This window comes from Esox lucius, chromosome 22, assembly GCF_011004845.1.
Source record: "Esox lucius isolate fEsoLuc1 chromosome 22, fEsoLuc1.pri, whole genome shotgun sequence".
Taxonomy (NCBI): Eukaryota; Metazoa; Chordata; class Actinopteri; order Esociformes; family Esocidae; genus Esox; species Esox lucius.
The window spans coordinates 1,314,447-1,337,620 of record NC_047590.1 but is presented as its reverse complement, the minus strand read 5'-3'; the positions used below and the strand labels follow the sequence as shown (position 1 = coordinate 1,337,620).

Genomic DNA, 23,174 nt, shown 5'->3' with positions numbered 1-23,174 from the left:
TGAAGCTAACTGTCAAAATATGTTCACCCTAGACCTTTTTAGTGGTTATGAGAAGATCTCTGTTACAAACTCCTTCCCCATGTCTCTGATACGTTCTGGCTGCATTCTGATGAGATATTCTGTTTTGCCGTCAACCAATGCGTTGGAAGCCCCACCCGGAGGCAAAAGGTGACGATTTTTTCTATCAGCTTGATCTTGAAGTCGAAATATGAGATAAATGTAACCTTTAATTTAGGTAAAAAGATCGTTTGCCTTCCTCAGTTAGGAAAAGTTTCAGAGAAAAAACATACATTCCTGAAAATACCTATATTTTTAAATAATGGTCAAGCAAGCATTTTATTGTTAGCCCGCACCTGTTTAATATAAATAATGCTTGCTCGTTGAAGTTTTAGCCTGGTACATTTCGAAGTGCATAGTGGCAACTGCTTAGGTAAAACTTAAGTGTTTTATTTATTGATAGGTTACTGTAAAGGAGACGACCCGTTGTCATTTGAGGGCATGCGCAGAAGCTGTTCGCATGCCCTCGCTCTTCTCGCTTCGTCCCTGACAGCGAGCTGGTGTCTGTCAAAGTGGCCAAGACTGAGGATGATACAGCAAGCGGTTGGATGGTACTGGATGCGTCCGAGACTGATTACGATGTTTCTTTTTATTTTGGTGATTAACGTTACGTGCTAAACTCATGTCGTGTATCCAATGACGAGGGACTGAATTCAGTAACAAGCCGTTTATCAGCCAGTCTAAGAGCAAGCTATAGAAGATGAGACTCGGCGTCTGGTGTCAGCGATGGAGGTGATTTCTTACGACATGTTCTGGTGTTAAATGTGGCGCTATCATGTACGACAGGTCATATTTCTGACACTTGTATATGAATATTATATTTACAAAGTATAATGACTTGTTACGAGACCTTTTACCAAGTTTGTTAGTTTTAAAAAGCACCTCTACGTTTCCTACATTTTAGGTAGCTTGCTTGCTAACTAACTAGCGAACATAGCTAGCAAGGCTAGCAAAGCTGGCTACCTTGGTTGGTTCGACTGCTTATCAGACGCAATACCAGGGGAAACTAATGTCAGAAACTGAAAAAAAGAAAATAACGACGTCACGTATTTGTTGTGATTTATTGTGGGACTTGCCCATAACTTCCACCGTGCTGACATTGTGTTAGCGACCGTAAGCCAACTGTTAGCAACCCTCTGATTACAGACATTATTTATGCCTAGTTACCTACGACCTATCTAGCGTTAATAGCAACACAGCGAGCCAGTAATTTGCTACGGTTACCGGTTTCGCGTAGGTCAGAAAACATGTATCAGCAGGACTTTTCAGGAGATTCCTCCGCGGCTAGAAAGATGTCTTTCCAGAACAGGAGAGGTAGTAGCACCACAGGTAGTGGCTCTGCGTCTGGGTCTGCTCCAGGCAGCATTAATGCACTTCCCACGGATGACTATCAGTCAGCTATGCAGACCAGGTCCTCCTCCCCTGGGCTGCATCACCATCCTCAGAGCCTCATCCCCCCCCAGTCCCAAACGTCCGGTGCCCAGGTTAAAAAGAAAAGCGGCTTTCAGATCACCAGTGTGACCCCGGCCCAGATCTCGGTTAGCACCAACAACAGCATCGCCGACGACACAGAGAGTTATGACGACATGGATGAATCCCACACGGAGGACCTCTCCTCTTCGGAGATGCTGGACGTTTCTGTGTCTCGGGCCACCGACACCGGTGTCCCAGAGCGAAGCTCCTCGGACGAGACCCTGAACAGCCTCCACGGGGTGGAGACTCCGGGGGCAGCGTCCCCCAATGAACCCCTGCACCCCCAGGCCCCTCCCTGTGAACCCCTGAACCCTCAGGGCCCACCTCCGCCTGGAAACATAATGAACGGGACCGGTCGTACTCTCCACGGGAGGGGGGCATCAGCCTCTCCTGGCTCCTTGGCAGGGGGGATGTCTGCTGGGGCTTCTGGAACCAACACAACCCAGATGGAGCAGGGTGCGGTGGAGAGTATCACGACCAAGTCTTCTACCGTTGCCGCTGGGCCGGGCGTCGATGCGTCATCCATAGGCGGCGCCTGTGGTGTCCCTCCATCTGCAGGTACCACAGACAGTACTACCACCCGGCCAGGGGCAGTCCCTGGAGGCGCAGGGACCCCTGGTAGCGCCCAGCCTGGGGTGACCGTAGCAGTGGCGCCGGCCACGCCGTCTGCCGCCCAGGCCCACGCCGCTACGGGCTCTCGTTTCCGAGTGGTGAAGCTGGACTCCACCTTGGAGCCGTTTCGTAAGGGACGGTGGATGTGCACGGAGTTCTATGAGAAGGAGGTACCGGCCGCCGCGCCGACCCCCGACCCTGCACCTGGCCCGGTCTGCCCGGAGATCGAAGCTGGGAGTGCGGTGGTGCCCGGTGTTGTCCAGTATGGGGGCGTGGAGATGGGAGCAGTGGCACCCCAGACCCTGCAGGGCTACCAGCCACCCCTGCCACAAGACTTTCCCCCCCAGGAAGCTAACCCTCCCCTGCAGCAGAGGACCGTTCTCCCCCCTGTTACAGCGCCTGGGGCCCCACAGGAGTCGGCCCGGGGGGCTGGGAGTCAGGCTGGTCCGCAGCCAGGGCCCTTTTCTGTGGACCAGGCCCAGACAGGCTATCCAGCGCCACAGCTCCAAGCTGGGCTGATGAGCCTCACTGGCAGCCGGCCTCCAGACTTCATCCAGCCTACGGCTCCTCTCCAGTCCCAGGTCCTGCCTCCTGGCACCCTGGGGGTTTCCGCGCCGGGCCCGACTGCTGTCGCTCATCCGCTTCAGAGCCACCACCTCACGGCCCCGCAGCAACACCCACATCCCCAGAACCCCTCCGGCCCCTTCGTGACCACACTCCGTGCTGACCTCCAGCCCCTGCTGACCCACGGGGTGCCCCTCAGTCTCAGCGGCCTGGGACACAGCGGGGCCCCCTACGCTGTGTCCCGCCTGGAAGATGCCCAGAGGCTGCTGTTCCAGCACCAGTCCCTGCTGGCGCTGCCCCGCCTGGGGTCTGCCGGGGGTGGCGCGGGGGGTCCCCTGGGCACGGCTGCAGACGCCAGTGCCTTAGTGGCCGCTGCAGCAGGTTTGAAGACGCAGGCCGCAGACGGGGAGGAGGACAGGTAAGGAGGGAGGGAGGGAGGGAGGGAGGGAGGGAGGGATCGACCCTGATGTGTGCGGCTTTGAAGGGTAACTGAAACGAAAAAAAAGCAGCTTCTCTCGCTCAAAAAATATTCTATTTATATTTGATGAGTCAAACTTTTGTATCTGACTTTATATAAAGTGTAGTTACACTTGATGATCAATCACATTTATTTTATTAAACTTTATGTATACAGATACCCGCCAGAAACAAGATATTGATACTAAGCGGCTATGAAAACCTCCCTAGTAGAGTCCAGGAAGAAAGCTAGAGAGGAACCAGACTGAGGATGGCTGGTCCTCTTCTGGCTGTGGTGGGTGAAGATAAAACACTACATGACCTTTATGGGCCACATCAATGTTTTAACATGTTCTGATGGCCAGTGGGTCATTAAATTCAGCTGTGCAACCAGGTGGACAGAGACAGGGGAGACCAGGTGGGCAGGAAAGGCCAGGTGGGCAGGAACGGCCAGGTGGGCAGGAACTTTGTTTTCGTTAAACTGTTGCAGTTTTGTTTTATTTGAGACAAACAGCTCTTAATACTTTAGATGTAGAAAATCACAACTGTTTCTTTATGATCTTTGGGATTTATTCTGTGTTTTAAGGAATGGATTCTGACTTTGTTAATATGGTTCCAGCCCAGATGATGTCCCTGAAGCAAGTAGGTTTAAGTGTCTTGTTCAGATGGTCAGATGAAAAGCAACCACCTTTCTGTTACCAGCCCCCTGCTTCACTTTTAGGCTACCTGTCGCATCAAGACTTTCTTTCTGGCTTGGTTTTTCATCTTCTGTAGGAACTGGTTTTAGACCACAGGACGTAGTCATACCATATAAATATATAACCCATAGCTTTTTTTGATATTTGTTTTATTTCACACAAATCTAAGCAGACATGGAGTCTTTTATTTTTTTACTGTAAAAAAATGATGTAATAACCAAGGAACCGATAATTGTGACAGAAAACCGACGCCTGCCAGTTGCTGCCCAAAGCTTTCTCATGTCAACAGTGGAAACTGTGACACAGTCTTACATTATTGACCCAGTTAGAAGTGCTGAATCACCCAGGACCACCTGTCCTCCAAACAACTGGTGGCTTGAAAGGGAACCTGGCAATGATATCATGTTAATTAGGCTATATTTATAGTTTGATTTGAAAACAATTACTATGAGGCGAAAGGTTACATTTTTTGCTTTTGTATTAGGGCATTTGGGTGTACAAATTATTTTCACCAATTAGAAACTGACAATCCTTTGCCAATTATTGCTTGCAAAGAAAATGCTACCACATGTTAACCATGGGTGCTTTTTATGGTCGTAATAATAATCAATCTCAATACCTTTGGTACCTGGCACAGATAATGAGTGTGGTCATTTCTGAACGTTAGAAATGCTTAAAAATAAAAGTTTAAAATCTACACTTTACCCTCGATGTCATTGTTTGACTTGAAATAAACCTTTTGAAGTATAGAAACAAAATAAAAATAAAATGCTTCCTGGTATTGAGGGTACTGTTCTATTTTCCATGTGACTCTGAAATTCGTGTGATCCGGTCATTGTCCTCATATTTTACCCTCTCAGGACTTCTGTGGGTTTTAGTTAATTTAGAGGAAATTGCAGAATTATGGATGTGACTATGACTCAAACTGGCCGGAGGGACCAAAAGAATTAACTTGGGTGAAATGTATAACCCAATGTTTTTGACTAACCATGATGTGCTGGACAAGCCAAGACAAGCTTACCATGAGACTGAACAAGGCAGAAGTCAATAAGACTAGGATGAAACCATTTTCACTGATTACAGAAATGGTGTTGTGAAAGGATTGTAATTTCTCCTCAACTCTATGTGAGGATGATCGGCTGGAGGCTGTGCCGTACCTGACCACTGTGTGATTCCTAGTTAACTGAGCCGTGAACAGGGCCTGGCACCACACTGTCATTTGGATGAGGTCACTATCACATTTTGGAGGTCTGTCATTTTATGAAGTCTCTAACGTCTAGGCCAAGTTGTCAAACCGGTTCCGTGGAGGGCTTTGTGTCTGCAGGGTTTCACTCTCATCTTGTACTTGATTGATTAATTAGGTCACTAATTGGTTAGTTTCAAACCTCATCTGGTTGTTTAGGTCTGAACTGGGAACCAATTTATAGGAAAACCCAAAAACCTGCAGACACTCTGCCCTCTGTGGAACCGGTTTGACACCCCTGGTGTGTGTGTGTGTGTGTGTGTGTGTGTGTGTGTGTGTGTGTGTGTGTGTGTGTGTGTGTGTGTGTGTGTGTGTGTGTGTGTGTGTGTGTGTGTGTGTGTGTGTGTGTGTGTGTGTGTGTGTGTGTGTGTGTGTGTGTGTGTGTGTGTGTGTGTGTGTGTGTGTGTGTGTGTGTGCGCGCGCGCGCCGATCAGCCATAACATGACCACTGACTGACAGGAGAATAATGGAAGAAGGTGGCCTGGTCTGATGAATCACGTTTCCTTTTACATCATGTGGATGGCTGGGTGCGTGTGCATCACTTACTTGGAAAACACATGGTACCAGGATGCACTATGGGAAGGAGGCAAGCTGGTGGAGGCAGTGTGATGCTTCGGGCAATGTTCTGCTGGGAAACCTTGGGTCCTGCCATTCATGTTACTTTGACATGTACCACCTACCTGAGCATTGTTGCAGACCATGTGCACCCTTTCATAGCAACAGGATTCCCTGATGGCACTGGTCTCTTTCAGCAGGATAATGTGCCCTGCCACAAAGCAGAAATGGTTCAGGAATGGTTTGAGGATCACAACAACGAGTTCAAGGTGTTGACTTGGACTCCAAATTCCCCAGATCTCAGTCCAATCGATCATCTGTGGGATTTGCTGGACAAACAGGTCTGATCCATGGAGGCCAAACCTCGCAACTAACAGGACTTAAAGGAACTGCTGCTTAACACCTTGTTACCAGATACCACAACACACCTTCAGAGGTCTAGTGGAGTCCATGCCTTGACGGGTCGGTGTGTGTGATCAGCCATAACATTATTACCACCTGCAAAATATTGTGTAGGAACCCCCTTTTGCCGCCAAAACAGCCCTGACCGGTGGAGCCATGGACTCCACTAGAACACACAGGGTAATGGGATGCCTCTGTACTCTGTATGTAGACCTAAAGATGAGCTGTTTTCTACTAGCATTGCATATCAGATAGACTCGCAGTAGCATTCAAATCAATTGTGTGTCATTAAATTCATCACAGAAATTAAGATTAAACGGAGGAAATAGAAAGTTGTCAATCTGGTGCTGGGAACTAAACCTGTCCGATTCTTGTAGTCAATGGAATGTTGCCCCTGCGGCACATAGATTTGACACCACTGTTTTGGGTGGTGACATGATTGGACTGGCCTTGTTTGTCTATATTTATATACGGTTGTTTTTGTTTTTCTTGTTGTGGTGATGTTATTTACATGATTTTATTGACACAGCCCAGTTAAATGTAAACCCTGCAGATGGCAATTTTTTTTTCTTTCACAAACTTTCTTGATGTGAACAAATCACTGGAGGAATTCATGGAAATTAGGCTACTATTGATAGTGGAATGCTTCTACAGCTGTGAGCTCGCAGCTGTAGTTTCTAAGCCTGTCCACAGGAGGGAAGCCCTGGCTCTTCGGCACAGAGCTGGTCTGGTGCTCAGTCTTTCTGCAACCTGTTGGATTTGAAAGCATCATGCCTTCAGTTCCAGTCCCTCTGGTAGTTTCCCAAACAGTCACTGTGGCCCTTCTAGGTTTTAGTGCTATGTTGTGTACTGACTGTCCAGGGTTAGTACCACTCCATGGTCTTATAGTGCTGTGTTGTGTACTGACTGTCCGGGGTTAGTACCACTCCATGGTCTTATAGTGCTGTGTTGTGTACTGACTGTCCAGGGTTAGTACCACTCCATGGTCTTATAGTGCTGTGTTGTGTACTGACTGTCCGGGGTTAGTACCACTCCATGGTCTTATAGTGCTGTGTTGTGTACTGACTGTCCAGGGTTAGTACCACTCCATGGTCTTATAGTGCTCTGCTGTGTTGTGTACTGACTGTCCAGGGTTAGTACCACTCCATGGTCTTATAGTGCTCTGCTGTGTTATGTAATGTTGCGTGCAGAGCAGAGACAAATTCACTTACGCTCCAGAGAACTGCTGCTTTGTGTGTGTGTGTGTGTGTGTGATCGTTCGTTCATTCGTGTTCATGCCTTTGACTGAAAAACGTCCAAAGGAGAATCAGTTGTCATCAAATAATATTTGTATTTAAAACCCTCACACCTCCACTTTCAAAAACGCTATGCTTTTGCCACCCTCACATAATGGGGAGGTGGAATAAGGCGAGAACATTCCTGTGCTGTATTCTCTGCTTAAGACGCTTGTCAACCATTTCTTAAACTTTTGGTAACCATCATTTAAATGCCTGTGCAGACTCCGCAATCATCTCTGGTGTTCACAACACATCATACCTCTCTTTTCCCATCCCCCTGTCCTCTTCTCCAGTCTTCTTCTGTTCTCTCCTCTTCCTCTCCCCTCTCCTCCCCTTTTCTCCTCTTCTCCCCTTTCTTTCCCCTCTCTCCTCCACTCATCTTCTCCCCCTCCTTTCTTTTCTCTCTTCCTCTCCCCCCTCTCTGACAATAAACAAAGGGTGCGTTCAGAAGCAGGAGACAAGATTTTGAAACCTCTAGATATGAGAAACATGCCTGAGATGTAGGACCAGGAATCACATGGGTCTTACAGAATACTTTCTGAAGCATCTGAGTGAACCTCAAAAGATTGTTTGGTTAATCAGATCGAGGTTGGACGTATCATGGTAAAGAGAGAGAGAGGACGGGCAGAGCTTAACCTTGTTGACAGGGTGTGTGGCTGAAAGCAGATAATCTCATTGGCTGAATCCCGTAATCTCGTCTGACAGTTTACATAACAACAGGTCACATGATCAGCAGATACGGTGACATCATGGCTTTACTGTCCAATCGCCTGCTAGTATGTATGATACAGGCACAGAGACCACTCAGTAGGGTAATTTTAAGAATACATAGACGTGTGTACGCGCACGCTCACACACACATCACACACCATCATTCCTATTGTTCCCTGGCTCTGTGAGGAATTGTAGAAGATTTGGGTCTTGTGTCGAGGGGTGTGGGTCTCAAGCCTGCAAAGGGAACAGTGTTCATGAGAGAGCTTGATCTGGACTGGGTGCAGGGTTAGGGACAACATGACTCTCAATGTGGTCTTCTGGGAACTACAACAGCATCTGAACAGGTAACTAGCTGTTGCTGCTTTAAATGTCTGGTTTGGGATCATATCTTTAGCACTTTCAATAAATGTCCCTTTTTTCATTTCTGTTGTTCTACTGGAATATTGGAACGTTTTTTTTTTTGTATAATATTTTCTTTTTTTCATAACTAAGCTTTTCGTACAGCTCTGACCACTTCTGGTTTGCATTCCTTCACATCATTAAGCAGGAAGTTAGCACAGCAGTATTATCATTGGTGTCAGGAAGCCAGTCCCCCGACCCAAAGCTTGCAATACCAGGGGTGGTACCGTTTCCATGATGGTGGTACGGTTTCGATGGCCTCAAGTGGTTGTTTTATTTACAAAATATATTGTACCAGAACCTGGTTAGCTGACAGGTTGTATTTGGTTTGCTTATGTGGGGAGGCTGGGAGTCCATGAGTGTTGACTACTGCTGTTCAACAAAACCCAGTCCTTAGTCATGGTCTACAATAGCCAACCGATAACAGGGCTCCAAAGGGCCCCTGTATTACCTCACCAAAACCTCCAATTCTAGCTAGCTAGTTTTCAGTGTAAATTTTTTTTTTTGTGTGTCTAATTTTTTTCTGGTTAGCATAGGTCCCTGTACAACCCAACACACTGAAACTGCACTTTGATGTTCCTAACATAATGCTGATCATGTCTGCATCAGGGTTGTGATTGGCTTTAGATAACACATTCTCACCAGACATGGAAATTAAAATGCTAAAAACTATTTGGCTGGTTTTGTAGATCTAAAATCTGTGAAGAGTTGGTGCAGGTATAGCCAACAAGTTCAAAAATAATATTGTGATATTGTCAACAAAATGTATTGTCAGAAATAATATGCTGATATGACTATCCACTAACTAATGGTTAGGATAGGGTTATGGTTAGGACCTAAATCTTTCCTGGTTTATCATGAAGTCTGAGAAGTCAGTGATATTTTTTTCTGACACCATCAAACGGACCAATGTCCTTTAACCAGAAAGCTCTTTTACCATTTTTCCTGGGTTTTTTTAATCCATGTGGTAGCTACTTTGCCTCTTCTGGCGCTTTTCCACTGCATGGTACCGGCTCGACCCAACTCGCCTCGCCTCTACCCGCTTAGATCGTTGGTTCCCAACCAGGGGCACTAGGTTCCTCAAGGGTTCTTGGCCTATCAACAGGGGTTAATTGAACACCCGTGATGCTATAGGTTTACTAGTAAAATTACCATAAGGGGGTACTGCCGGGGTGCTGAGAGCAAAGCAACATTCTATTGGTGGTACAGTAACTGAAAAGGGTTGGGAGCCACTGTCTTCGATCAATGTTCCCTAACTGCAGCCCTCCATTTACTTCCAACAGAATACCATTTTTCTGCAGCCCTCAGCTAACACCTGATTCACAGTGTCTGCTAATCAAGCCATCTATGAGTTCAATCAACTGTGTTGGGGAAAACATTTTAAATGTGTGCTTTCAGGGCTACACTAGGACCGTAGTTTGGAAACACTGACTTTTAGATTGATTACGTTACATTAATCAATAATATGCTTATTAGGCCCTTTCCATGAAGTCTACTGTTATTAACTATTTGACCACACCCGGGGTAATGCTGATGTAGTCTTACTCAGAGTTGAAGTAGTCCTGATGAGTGTGTTGAATCTGAAAGGTTGCATTAACAAAGCCAGCTTCATTTAGATTTTTCTACCTATTGGTCTCTACACGAATCAGATCATTTCTCGTGCCATTATGTCAGTTGAACTGCCACAGGGATGGCCGTTAAATGAGTAGAAGGGAATTAACTCTAGAATAAGTACAAGGTCTGGAAAATCCCTTGTCTTCCGCTCATGTTTTGGTCACTTCATTAACTTGTCTTGAAGCTTTCAGGCCTATGTGACCTGATGCAACGCAAGATCATTCTCATTAAGACTAGGAAAATAATATATGGTTGGTGGTGGAAAGTGTTGCTCCCAAGTTTCATGAACTGGTGTAAAATATTCAAAGTGTCCATACACACGAAAAGCTTAGGTTTTTAAACGAATGTCACACTTTTACTGGTCATTTTGCCCCACCCTGTATTCTTACGGTGGTGTTGTATATAATTATCCACTTGGGTAGATTTTGTGTATTCTGTCCTTGAATCATTAGCAGCACCTTTACACCAAGTTGTCAGTGTACTTAATACATAAAGGCGATTAACATTGTCCGATGCTTTAGTACCTTCGATGTTTCTATGTGATAGTCATATTACTAATTTAATATCCATTAACGAACAAATCAGATACACAAACATTGTGATTGACATTTGAGAAGGGTGTCTGACAAAAGAATCTCTGGTTTAGAAGATAAAATGAGAGCTATCACATTCTTGCCTGTTGAACAGAGAGCAGTGCTTTGCCCCCTTCTACATGTAACAACCTCCATGTCTGATCTTCATTTTGATTGATTGGAGTTCATTTGTTTTGAGAAGGGTTTGGGGTCACATAAAGATGACTGCCAGCTGAAGATTTGACTTTTAAAATGTAATATTCTGTTAGCCTGTATAATGTTGACTTTTACTAATATTCTGTTATTGTGTTCATGGCCAAAGTTTATATGGTAGAAAAAGTATTCAACCCCCCCCCCCCCCCCCCCCCCCCAAAAAAAAAACAACAGTTGGAAGAACACTCAGGAGGGTGATGTCATCCTCTTGGGGAACTTGGCAGCCATCCATCCAAGGAACAAAGTTGCCAATCAGCAGTCCAGGGAACAATAACCTGGCCAATCACCAGTCCAGGGAACAATGACCTGGCCAATCAGCAGTCTCGGGCAATGATGACCTGGCCAATTAGCAGTCCAGGGAGATAATTTGGCCAGTCAGCAGTCTACTTGCATAAATATTTTCTCTGGTTTTGTGACTAATATACACCTACGCCATCCTGTAGGGAAAGAACTCACCATTACTAACAAAAAGCAGCTTTGTAAATAAAACTTGCTTCACATCTGATGTGTAGACTACAACCTAGTGTTTACATTTACGTCAGACCGAATCATGTGAAGCATCCTGATTATATAGCACTGTGTTCAAAATGTCCTCTGTGTTCAGTCAACCAATCAGTGATCACCCGAGCCACCCGTCCAGCAGATAACTGACAATAAGAAGATTAATGTTATCACGGCTCTTGGTAGTTTGTTGATTGTGTATTAGAGATGAGGAAATGTAATTAGTACAGCACCTACCTTTTGTATTTTGATCTACGTTTGTTCTACTAACATTTGATTATGATTTATATCAGGGATCTTCAATGGATCCGTGTTGCTTGCGTGTTTGACCATGCAATCGGTGCGCCTAGAAAAATGAATGATTCCGGCTTTAATAGCTGAAATTGTTTTTATTTTTCACATCTATTTCTGTGGATGAGACTGAATTGTTTAACTGATGTTTGCGTGGCCAGCTCGTGGCTACGTGATGTTTAGTGAGCATGTGTCAGTAGCGTAGGTTACCACTGCTGTAACCCTATTTTGTATTACGCACATGGAAAATACAGTAAGCAAGTGATACAGAAATGAACGCTCTTAGTCTATATATAAAAACAAGACGCACAAGGGCCTCAAAGGAAGATATAAAAATGAAAGTATGTCAATCCCAGCCTCCCAACTGAACACAACTGTAATTCACAAGCATATATTCTAAGTCGGTGACAGTTAAAAGTTTTATCAAAAGGCAAAACGGTTTTTGGTGTCCAGTTCACTTCACTGTTGACGACAGTGTTGACAAATGGTTTCACTACACACCCAAATTCTATGTCTGCCATACAATAATATCTATTAATCAACCCACACAAAAAAAAAATCCACACGAACTGTAAAGTATAGCCAGATGGGGCAAGTTGATTTATAAATCGGGGGTAGGCCCTATACCAAAAATAGAATTTGATTGGGCAGTAAACTTAGTATCAAATTTGGCAACACAGGCTTACCTCTTGGTTTTGTGTGTAAACTACAGCGGCGGTGTTTTTACACCGGACAGTTCACAGCGCTGTCACATCAAACACCTGCCGCGGCGTTGGGTCTCCTTCACCCTGCTAAGCATCAGCTACCAAATCTAATGGCCATGTTGTTTCAAAATGTATCCATTTGTTTTTATGGCTTAATTTAACACCGTTCAAATTCTGATCGTATGTTTGTTTATAATATGAATAAGTCTGAAGTTCCAGTCGACAATCGTTTTTTTAAATTATTATTATATTGTGGGAATGTTTTTATACCGCTCAACTATTGGTGAATGTATTCGATGTGTATTTGAAGCTGCGCAATTCAATATTCAATGAAACGGCTCTCAGCCAATGGCAGCCTTAACAGGGGGTGTGCTTTGCATAATTTATGCAGCTGGGATGGGGTTCTGCAGATTCACCGCTAAACCAGTAGCTGCGTTTATTTTATGTGCGGCGCGGGTGCCTGTGCAGGGCTTACCCCGGTAGCGAGCTTGCATCTCCCAGAGAAAAGACATTTTGCCAATTGTGTTGTTGAATTTATCCCACTCGACATTTTTGTACTTTTGACGTATTGTCTTTTTGTGTTAATGGACGAAATAGAATGAATTCCCAATGTTATACAGTGGCGATGGACCTTGGCGTTTGTCAGCTGAGGAATATTTCTATATCTTTTCTGTCGTCGGTGTTTGGTAAAGAGACTAACACACTCAAGCTTGACAATAGGTAATGTTTTCTACGCGTTTTCAAAAGTGTTTCCATTAATTCAGTCGTTTTCTAGTTATACCTGTAGTGTTCCAATGTGTAAGATGTGATCGAATGAATGGGAACATTGCGGTTTAACGCTTGATTGGGTTTCAGTGTGTCATTGTTTTAAATAGCTTATGTATTGACTTATGTGAGCTTCATATAATCATGTTAATATGCGTTAATGTGCTCATGGTGTGGTCTGTAGAATGCCCTGCCAGGGTTGAGGGTTTCATAACTCGGCAGTGTTGAACTTCTCTGCGTCATGTTGACTGTAAAGGCTTTATAAACCTTATGGGATCTTTATTTGAAATTGGCAGTGATATCCCGTCAACCAATGGTTAGTTATACCTCAAGAACGATAACCTGATAGCCCAGTAATGGGCCATTCATTGAATTGGTCTGTTCTCTGGTTTATCCTAATAGTTGGTGAAAAATGTTTAATGCAACGCAGAAGTTCATAATATGACCTACCTATATTTTCAAGAATTTCAAGCATCTGTAAACCCAGCAGGATCGGCATATACAACATAATGTTTGAATGATTAAATGTTTTATAGTTTTAAAGCTTTGCTGTATTCGTGTTTGTGTGTTTGCATTTCAGCTCTTCTGGTGCCAGTTTGGTGGCCATCGACAATAAAATAGAACAAGCAATGGTAAGTTTATATCGTTCTATTAAAAATATTATTCGTTAATTAATCTATTATAATGCATGTAATAATATAATCAGCAGACGATTGATATTTATTTGCATCAAAACAACTGTCTCTGATTTACGTGTATAATCAATAGGCCTACATTCTGCCAACGTAGTTATGTAACCTAACCAGCATCAAGTAGGACATGCTGCGAACAAAGGAAATACTTTATACTTCATTTATATAAATATACTTTAATTTCACAGTACATTATTCATTTGATTATATATTATTTCTGTAAATATGGAGCGTTTGTGCACCTGCCCTAGGCAACGTTTATGGTGATTTAAGGGCCACTGCTCGGGACATGTGCCTTGTTAATTGCTATAGAGATCTTTCACGACGTTCCGTTGTAGTATTTTTAATAACTGAGTTTAGTCAATCGTGCATTAGACTTATTAATTTAACTTAATATAGGATGTATTCAGAGTACTCGAGCGTAATTGATGTTTTGGTACATCTGATTTTACTGGTTGAGAGAAAATAGTTGGTAATAAAACCCGTTGAATACATCCCGACAAAAAAAACAATGTAAGGATTGCAACTGGCTCTGAATTTCCCGTGTTCTGATTGAATTTGGGTCGCTCTCAGGTGTTGCTAGGCAAGCTGCGGGTCTTCTCTCCACGCTGGTATAAATAACTGTCTTTTGGCTCCTCCCTCCCGACGCGGAACATTTTGTTCTCCTGCGCTCATACTATAAAGGGGTGTGGCCCGGGAAGAACACGTTTCTGCCACAGAAAAAATGCACCAAGCTGAATGCTTCCACCCCAAAACCGTTAACATGCTTAACGGTTGACTGGGAAATGCCTGCGCAGAACGTAGCTTTCTGATGTTGGAAATTATTATTACTTGGCTGTCTTGTACTTATATTTTATGATCAGATTGTATAAGTTGAGTTACATCTGTCATTGTGGATTTCATTATTTTGTTTAGGATGATTAGAATGGCTTCGGGTGCTAATGATAATAAAGAAAATGAAATTCTCACGTGGATTTAATGCATGAATGTACATATTTGAAAAAAAACAAATCTTAAGCATATGTTATGTTTGTTTATTGTATGCTGTATGCTATTTGATTCTGAACTGTTAAATGCTGCGGAAAGGAAATTAACCCAAATACATGCATCTCCCCTTCCACCTCGTGCTCTGCTTTCATCAAACTCTCCCTCCTCCACTTTCTTTTTCCTCCACCTATTTCAGGACCTGGTGAAGAGCCACCTGATGTATGCAGTGAGGGAAGAGGTAGAGGTTTTGAAGGAACAGATCAAGGACCTGATAGAGAGGAACTCCCAGTTGGAGCAGGAGAACCTCCTCCTGAAGACCCTGGCCAGCCCAGAGCAGCTGGCCCAGTTCCAGGCTCAGGTCCACCCCAGTGCTGCCTCCCCAACAGGGACAGCAGGCTCCTCCAACTCTCAGCCTCAGGTCCTGCCATCCTCACAGAGCTCTGGGACCTCCGCTTAGAGCTCTAGAGCTCCCAGGCCTGCCTGATCCACCACCGATACCCCTGCCCTGACCCCTACCGGGCCAGGCCATGGGAGGACATTCGCAGGAGGGGGGGGACTAACATTACATTACTGTGAACTGACCTCATGCATCGCAAAGAACCACTATGCCACAGTCAAGGAGAGCACACTACGGAAATAGAGAGTACGTTTTGCACATTTATTTAACTGACAATAAGACAATGAAAGACACTCATGTGTCAGGTGTCCTTGCCGCTCGTTGTGCTTCAGACAATCATTTTAGAAAACAGAATGGACTGACAATTGTCATGGAGACAGACTGACAGTGACAACCATCTTACATCCACAACTGATGCACTCACTGAGGAGATCTCTGCAGGGATTCTTGAAATTGTGCCATGGCCAACTCTTCCCCACTTTACATATAGTTATTTTGTTTTATTTCCTAGCTGCAAGTTGAATCAAAGAAGCACTTTGTCCGTAATCGTTGACAAAGAAACGTATTATTTATGGGGCCTGTTTAGGAAAGGGAAGACCCCATCTGTTATGGGGAGTAGAGAACATCTTGTTTTCTTTTAGAATCAATGTTCTCACAGCCCTTTTTGTCTATGTTCTGTGAGAGGATTTGTTTAGGGGGAGTGGGAGGTGAAGGATGGTACATACATTAGACGTCTCTGAGTTATTTCTCACTCAGTGTCCTCTATCCTCTCCTGCCATTTTCTCCTATCTGCTCCATCTTTTCTTCTCCCTTAGACATTGATGCATCATGTAATGATAGATAAAATATACATGTATTTTTGGCGGGAGGGCCTGAAGACAACTGTGGTGTGTTTATTTGGTGTTGTTGTAATTGATTCTAGTGGTCTTTGTACAAATATTTATGTTTCAATGTGAATGGAGATTAAAAAAAGGATTTGACTTTCTAGGTTTAAACACATTCCTATACAAACCAATCACAGCCTGTTTCCCTCAAGCATGGACTGTGGTGTCACTGGTCGGGGCCATTACAGGCTGGTTCTACAGGCTGGTTTTACAGGCTGGTTCTGCAGACTACTCTCCCTCTCAGTACACACTGGTTGAATCAAATTGGTCTCCAAGTAAATTAAAAAAAGAAAAACCTATGACCTTGATTCAATGTGGGAAACTGATTGGGTTTTGGTTCTCCCTAAAAACAAGGCATTTCACCCGGGGGCGGAGCCTTGTCTTCCATTACAACAGGCACCGTGTGAATGATTCATTGTGCGTTGTCAGCAGCAGCACCAGGGTTTTTGATGGCACAAACATTTTATAAATAGCAAAAGTCGTAGATGTGGAATGATAAAACATTTGTAGTCAAACAACAGACTGTGTACCTGGTTTTGACGCACGTTGAGATCTGCCTAATGTGGTCAGTCTTATATAGCTGAGTAGCTTGTTCTCTTGTCTGGGCGGCTGGTAAAGTTGAAAGGTTGAGCTCACAGTAGTGAGAACAAGTAAGAATGTGTCATTGCTAGCGCTTATCATTTCATTATGATTTCTTGTCACTTTCTTGTCTCCTGGTCCCTGTTTGTGTCTTCGTACAACAGCCACCCATCTGTGAGAGACAGACATGACAACTTACTGTAATACATAAATGTTCATCAGTTTATCAGTGTGTTGGTGGGAGAGTTAACTATTCTCTACTGAGGCAGGGTTGCTTCTTTTCCAGTCAGTGTGCGACTGGTGAAAACATTTACATGAACATGCAGCTCGCCACACTGTCAGCTGTTGAAGCCACACCCATTACGATGTAAACCGGGAAAAATTACATGGTTTCAGGGAGACCCTTGGATTAGAAAAAAGTAATGAACTTAAAGGAAATAAGGGAAACTTTTTACCCAAGCTTTAACTTAATCCAATAAAAAGGATCATTTTGTTGTTGATTAAATGTTGAATTTATATTGGTTGACAAATTAATTACATTTGAATCAAACCTAGACATTGAATTGACTTTGGTGTGCAGTGAGCTCACAACACAAGGACTGAACAATGGCCCAACAAGCTGTCTCTAATCCTATATGCCACACACTGGGTTTTAAGTGGGATATAAACATTTAATTAAAGCTAGGTTAAGGAGAATGTGTTTAAGTAAATTTTGTGCATGTTTCTCAGCACACAACACGTTACCTTATAATTGCACAACACAGTTGCACTTCCAATAAAATGGAAAATTGAAATGTTGCAGACTTTTGTGTTTTTTTTAATATCATTGCATGTGATAATTATTTAGAACTGTTAGGTGACAGTGGAGTTCCCCTAGCCTTGACTGTGACTGCAGCATGAATGAGAAACTACAGCAAACGCATGTTTCTTACACGTCAGTATTAATGCCTGAGAACGCATAGTTTTAAATACATCAATATTTATCTCAGTGGTGTAAAATCTAACGGATACTCTGGATTAGCTTCTCCTAAGTAAGAACTACGAAAGCATCTCTCGGAATTCTTTTAGTGGTTTGTTGTCCCTAAAAGGAGGCGTGGCCTCAAAGATACACGTTTGAAGACGTAATGACGGTCTGGTGAAGAGGTGTGTGATATATGTAAATTACGTTGTGGTCTCTGATTGGTTATTGTGTGACCGGCCCTCGTGCCCCAGTTCCTTGCTGGTCCCGCCCTCTGTTCACGTGTGTCTACTGGGAATTCCGGCGCGCGCTGCCAGGAGTGGACAACTTGGCGGGTTTGTCTACTGGTGTCCGCCACCACACATTACGTCCATCGTCACAATTTTATTGATTAAAATTGATGACAACATCGGAACTAAATTGACATAAAAAAAAAACTTTACTTGCAACCATGTTTATTTATTTAAATATTTGTCCATAGATTGGTCCAGCGGTCAACGCGCTGTTTTCGGTTCACCAAGACTGCTGCAGCATAGGTTTAAGCTAACACATTCCATCGTTCCCCACTTTCCTGTCAAATAAAGCATAGGAATTTCTGAAAATATATGAATTGCTTCTATTAAAAATCCAGCCATCTGTTACACTTAATCATGCCTATATTTTGTTCCAACCAGTGGCATCGTTAGGCCTGGGCGTTCGGGGCTATAGCCCCGAATCTTTTATGAATAGCCCCGGATCTCAAAGTGACCAAAAAAATAATAATAAAGAAATAGCCCCTGATATATTCATCTAAATAAATTCCGATTGCGTATTATGACATTGTAGAAGTGTACTTTCTGTCCCGGGGGGTGGGCTAAGCCCTGAATGAGTTGTGATCCTAGCAACGCCTCTGGTTCCAACCATGAGACCATACAGTGGATATAAAAAGTCTACACACCCCTGATAAAATGCCAGGTTCTTGTGATGTAAAATTAACATTTTCCACCTTTAATGTGACCTATAAAATGAACAATTCAATTGAAAAACAAAAAATAAATCTTTGAGGGGAAAAACAAAATAACCTGGTTGCATAAGTGTTTAATCCTTAAACTAATACTTTGTTGAAGCTGATTTTATGACAGCACACAGTCTTTTTGGGTAGGAGTCTATCAGCATGGCACATCTTGACATGGCAATATTTGCCCACTCTTCTTTGCAAAAGCGCTCCAAATCTGTCAGATTGTGAGGACATCTCCTGTGTACAGCCCACTTCAGATCACCCCACAGATGTTCAATTGGATTCAGGTTTGGGCTCTGGCTGGGCCATTCCAAATCTTCTTCTGGTGAAGCCTAGCTTTTGTGGATTTGGATGTGTGCTTTGGGTCGTTGTCATGTTGAAAGGTGAACTTCAGCTTTCTAACGGACGCCTGAAGGTTTTGTGGCAAATTAGCCTGGTATTTGGAACTGTTCATAATTCCCTCCACCCTGACTAAGGCCCCAGTTCCAGCTGAAGAAAAACAGCCCCAAAGCATGAGGCTGCCACCACCATGCTTCACTGTGGGTATGGTGTTCTTTGGGTGATGTACAGTGTTGTTTTTGCGCCAAACATACCTTTTGGAATTATGGCCAAAAAGTTCAACCATCAGACCATAACACATTTTCCCACATGCTTTTGTGGGACTTTATGTTTGTTTTTGCAAACTTCGGGCTTGGATGTTTTTCTTTGTAAGAGAAGGCTGCCGTCTTGCCACCCTACCCCATAGCCTATTCATATGAAGAATACGGGAGATTGTTGTCACATGTAGCACACAGCCAGTACATGCCAGAAATTCCTGTAGTTCCTTTAATGTTGCTGTAGGCCTTTTTGAAGCATCCCTGACCAGTTTCCTTCTCGTCTTTTCATCAATTTTGGAGGGACGTCCAGTTCTTGATAATGTCTCTGTTGTGCCATATTTTCTCCACTTGATGATGACTGTCTTCACTGTGTTTCATGGTATATCTAATGCTTTGGAACTTATTTTGTACCCTTCTCCTGACTGATACCTTTCAACAATGAGATCCCTCTGATGCTTTGGAAGCTCTCTGCAGACCATGGCTTTTGCTTTGAGATGCAACTAAGAAAATGTCAGGAAAATCCTACTAGAACACCTGAACTTTATTTGTGATTAATCAGAGTCACTTTAAATAATGGCAGGTGTGTAATGACTCTGAAAACAGCCACATCCCCAGTTATAAGAGGGTGTTCACACTTATGCAACCAGGTTATTGTAAGGTTTTTATTTTTCATTTTTCCCACTCGAAGATTTCACTTTGTTTTTCAATTGAATTGTTCACATTATAGGTCAAATTAAAAGTGGAAAAAGGTTTGACATGATTTATCTTTATCTCATTCTTTTACATCACAAAAACCTGGCATTTTCACAGGGGTGTGTAGACTTTTTATATCCACTGTATTTTGTACCAACCAGTCTTTTTTTCTTAAGTGTCTGATATGTTAAGCATTTTTCTTGTGAAGACATGTTTTTTTCTTTAAGATGACTAATTCTATTTTACAACGGTTATCTGTGTTTCACTGATGCATTCCATCTGAAAACATTTTGTCAAACAGGCCTGTAATTATTTCTAACACAGCTGCTAAACACACAAAGAAACCCACAAACACATACACGTATATATCCACCAGATGTAGGATACCCCAGGCCTGTGGTTAGAGAAGCACAATGTGTCTTAAAACAACTTGTATATAGTGAACACACATACTCACATACATGACACACATATTCACTTACATGACCCAGTGAGACACCATTTGTTCTTTACAATGAGAGAGTTTCCTAAGGGAGTCACATCATAAGTCATCAAGAGGTGGGATCTGTGGTGAGCACAGGTGTTAAAATGTTGAAACTAGGTTTGATCTCCACAAAACACAATTCTGTGATAATTTTGTTGTTGTTCCTTTCTGTTAACTAAACCAAATAATGACAGCTGGGGTTGATAGAATAAATATATACATAATAGCTCACGTGCTCACTGTAGAACTAAAGTCTGTTTAGAGCCCAGCTGAACTGTATTGTGCACCTTTCAGAGGGCATGGGACAGTTGGAGTGGATAAACACAAAGTTTGAGAGAAGTATCAAGTGAGATATGTTGACTGGACAGAAATTAACTTAACTGTCCCTATTCTAGCTGTACGTATGAATATACACATTTTAAAGTGCAAACATTTGGGTTACTTTAAATAAATAGAATTTCAGGTTTTATTTATGTAAGATTGTTATCTAAATGGTTCCAAATGTAATTTACCTTGTCAGTACACCGTGATAATGCCTAATTGTTTGCTGGTAAATGACTACATGAGCAAAATATCTAGTAAGGAGCAGGAGATTATATTGGCAAGTACTTGAAAAATCAGCAGGGACATTGTGGAATGTAGGAATATAAGACAGAAAACAAACTGAGTAAACTCAGACTTATTTTAAAAATAGAACCACCATGTTAATGGGATATGGTTGATGCTGCAGAGGAACAGGAGTAGAAGGTAACAGGTAGCTGTACCTAGACCAAAATAGCTGTACCTAGACCAAATGGATTTTGCTAGTGCAAAAATCTGCATTGTATAACCAAATACTGCAAACCTGCCAATGGTCAGCAAATAACGAATAGGCAACCTTAATTACATAAGGTTGTGACGAAAGTGACGAAATGACAACTTTGTAGCAACCAAAAGAACTTCACTTTGTGGAAAGATGTACTGTTTGGTTTCCATGACAACAAAAGTAAAAAACAGAAAGAAAAATACCTAATTAATTTACTGAACATTTTAGGGAAATATCATATTCACAAAGCCAAATTCAGTAACTCTAAACCTTCTTTTATTGCTTTTGGTAAGGAAACTGAACAGTACATCAAAACCATCTATGATTCAAAGAATGAGCAAGTTGCTAAAACCATTCAATTATGCTCTATTTTTAATGTGTATATTTGAAACTCCCCCTGGTTCTGCTCTTGACTCTTATTTTTTTCTGTATTAATGACTCTTTACTTGTTCTTACTGTTTGTTTCGTAAAGATTTAATAAAGTTTTATATATAAAAAAAGGAACTTCACTTTTCCAGTTGCTGCAATGTCAGATAGTTGCGTAAACGGTACGAACACGGAGGGGATATATACATATGTATATATGTATATCCCCTTTGCAGGATGTAAAGCTCAGATATCCTAGTAGGATATTACAGTTTTCTGCAAACACAGAGCTTCTGTAAACATGATCTGTAAACACGATTTTGTCTCATCAACCAAACATTTTCCTGGAAGGATTTATGATTGTGTAGATTTACGTTTTTATTTAACTTTCTTTTCACTTTTAGCAGTGGAATCTTCTTGGGCTTCCAACCTCATAAATCCTTGAATACGTTTGCACAATCCGTTCAAAAACCGGATGACTGACTGTCGTTGCACAGAAAGCCCTGGTTGTAGAGTTAGTTGAGTGAATGGTTTCCATGGAGAGCCGCTCCACCCGGCCATACATGCTGAACCACAGCATCCGTTTTGACTGTCACATAGCAACCGTGTTGAACCAGCCCCTCCTTCTGGTCAACCCTGCTGGAACAGCTCCTCCTTCTGGTCAACCCTGCTGAAACAGCTCCTCCTTCTGGTCAACCCTGCTGGAACAGCTCCTCCTTCTGGTCAACCCTGCTGGAACAGCTCCTCCTTCTGGTCAACCCTGCTGAAACAGCTCCTCCTTCTGGTCAAACCAGAAGTCTAATCTAAATCAATATCTATTTTTTGTGTTAATTTTCTACTAATTACTCCTTGAGAGGTTTTGCTGAAAGTTCGCAGTGTTGTAGAAACCGACTCAAGAACAACCAGCCTCCGTGCTGTTGAAGTGGAAACAACAATACACGTTTAGTACACAGTAGCTCTGAAGTGATTCACCAGACAAAAACAAAGCAACAATTTCCCGTATAAAGCAAAGCCCACGGTTATTTTGCTCTTGTGTGTACATTGTTTTCTGATGTTTTCTCACCGTAGCGCTGACCATGGCCCGACAAAACGTATGTTTTTGTGTGTGTGTCTTGGCCCGCTGCCTGTGTGAAGTTGTGAACTGATGCATCCAGTCAAGGTCATATTAGCAGAGACACTGTCAACGCCGATCTCCTCAGGAGGTTCACTGAGGCGGCAGCTGGAACAGCCAGTACCCGAACAACATGTACATTAACATTCATCCCCTCAGGGGGGGGGAGGGGTTCCTCGAGTCCTATACTTCGATTTAACTAATGAACAACTGCTCTCTGTTTCCCACATTGTAGCGATACTTAAAGTACACACACACACACACACACACACACACACACACACACACACACACACACACACACACACACACACACACACACACACACACACACACACACACACACACAAAGAAATATATATACACAATAAGATAAAAAAATAAATACATTCAAGTTTCAAATGGGAAGGACAGTATAGATGATGATATGACGCTCTTCCTCGTTTGCCCATTACGAGAACGTTTTGTCTAAAACAGTAGCAAATCATAATAAGGTGAATAAGAGAACAGACAGG

At 42.9% G+C, this 23,174-nt stretch overlaps 1 protein-coding gene across 6 annotated transcripts; it reads left to right on the top strand.

Moving 5' to 3' along the window:
* Window positions 1-493: 493 nt before the first annotated feature.
* On the top strand, window positions 494-17,448 carry LOC105020085 (TSC22 domain family protein 1). Of its 6 annotated transcripts, none has more exons than XM_010886779.3 (3): window positions 494-789; window positions 13,691-13,742; window positions 14,986-17,448. In XM_010886779.3, the coding sequence occupies exons 1-3, from the start codon at window positions 758-760 to the stop codon at window positions 15,244-15,246; spliced, it is 345 nt and encodes a 114-aa protein (XP_010885081.1). In that variant the 5' UTR covers window positions 494-757; the 3' UTR covers window positions 15,247-17,448. The 6 variants fall into 6 exon arrangements, 4 of the variants coding, with proteins under 4 accessions (XP_010885081.1, XP_010885078.2, XP_010885080.1 ...); XR_002195934.2 differs by lacking the exons at window positions 494-789; window positions 14,986-17,448 and adding exons at window positions 796-3,124; window positions 3,341-3,457 and having other exon boundaries at window positions 13,691-13,727; XR_002195935.2 differs by lacking the exons at window positions 494-789; window positions 13,691-13,742; window positions 14,986-17,448 and adding exons at window positions 796-3,124; window positions 3,341-3,457; window positions 3,557-4,513.
* The last annotated feature ends 5,726 nt before the right edge of the window (window positions 17,449-23,174 follow it).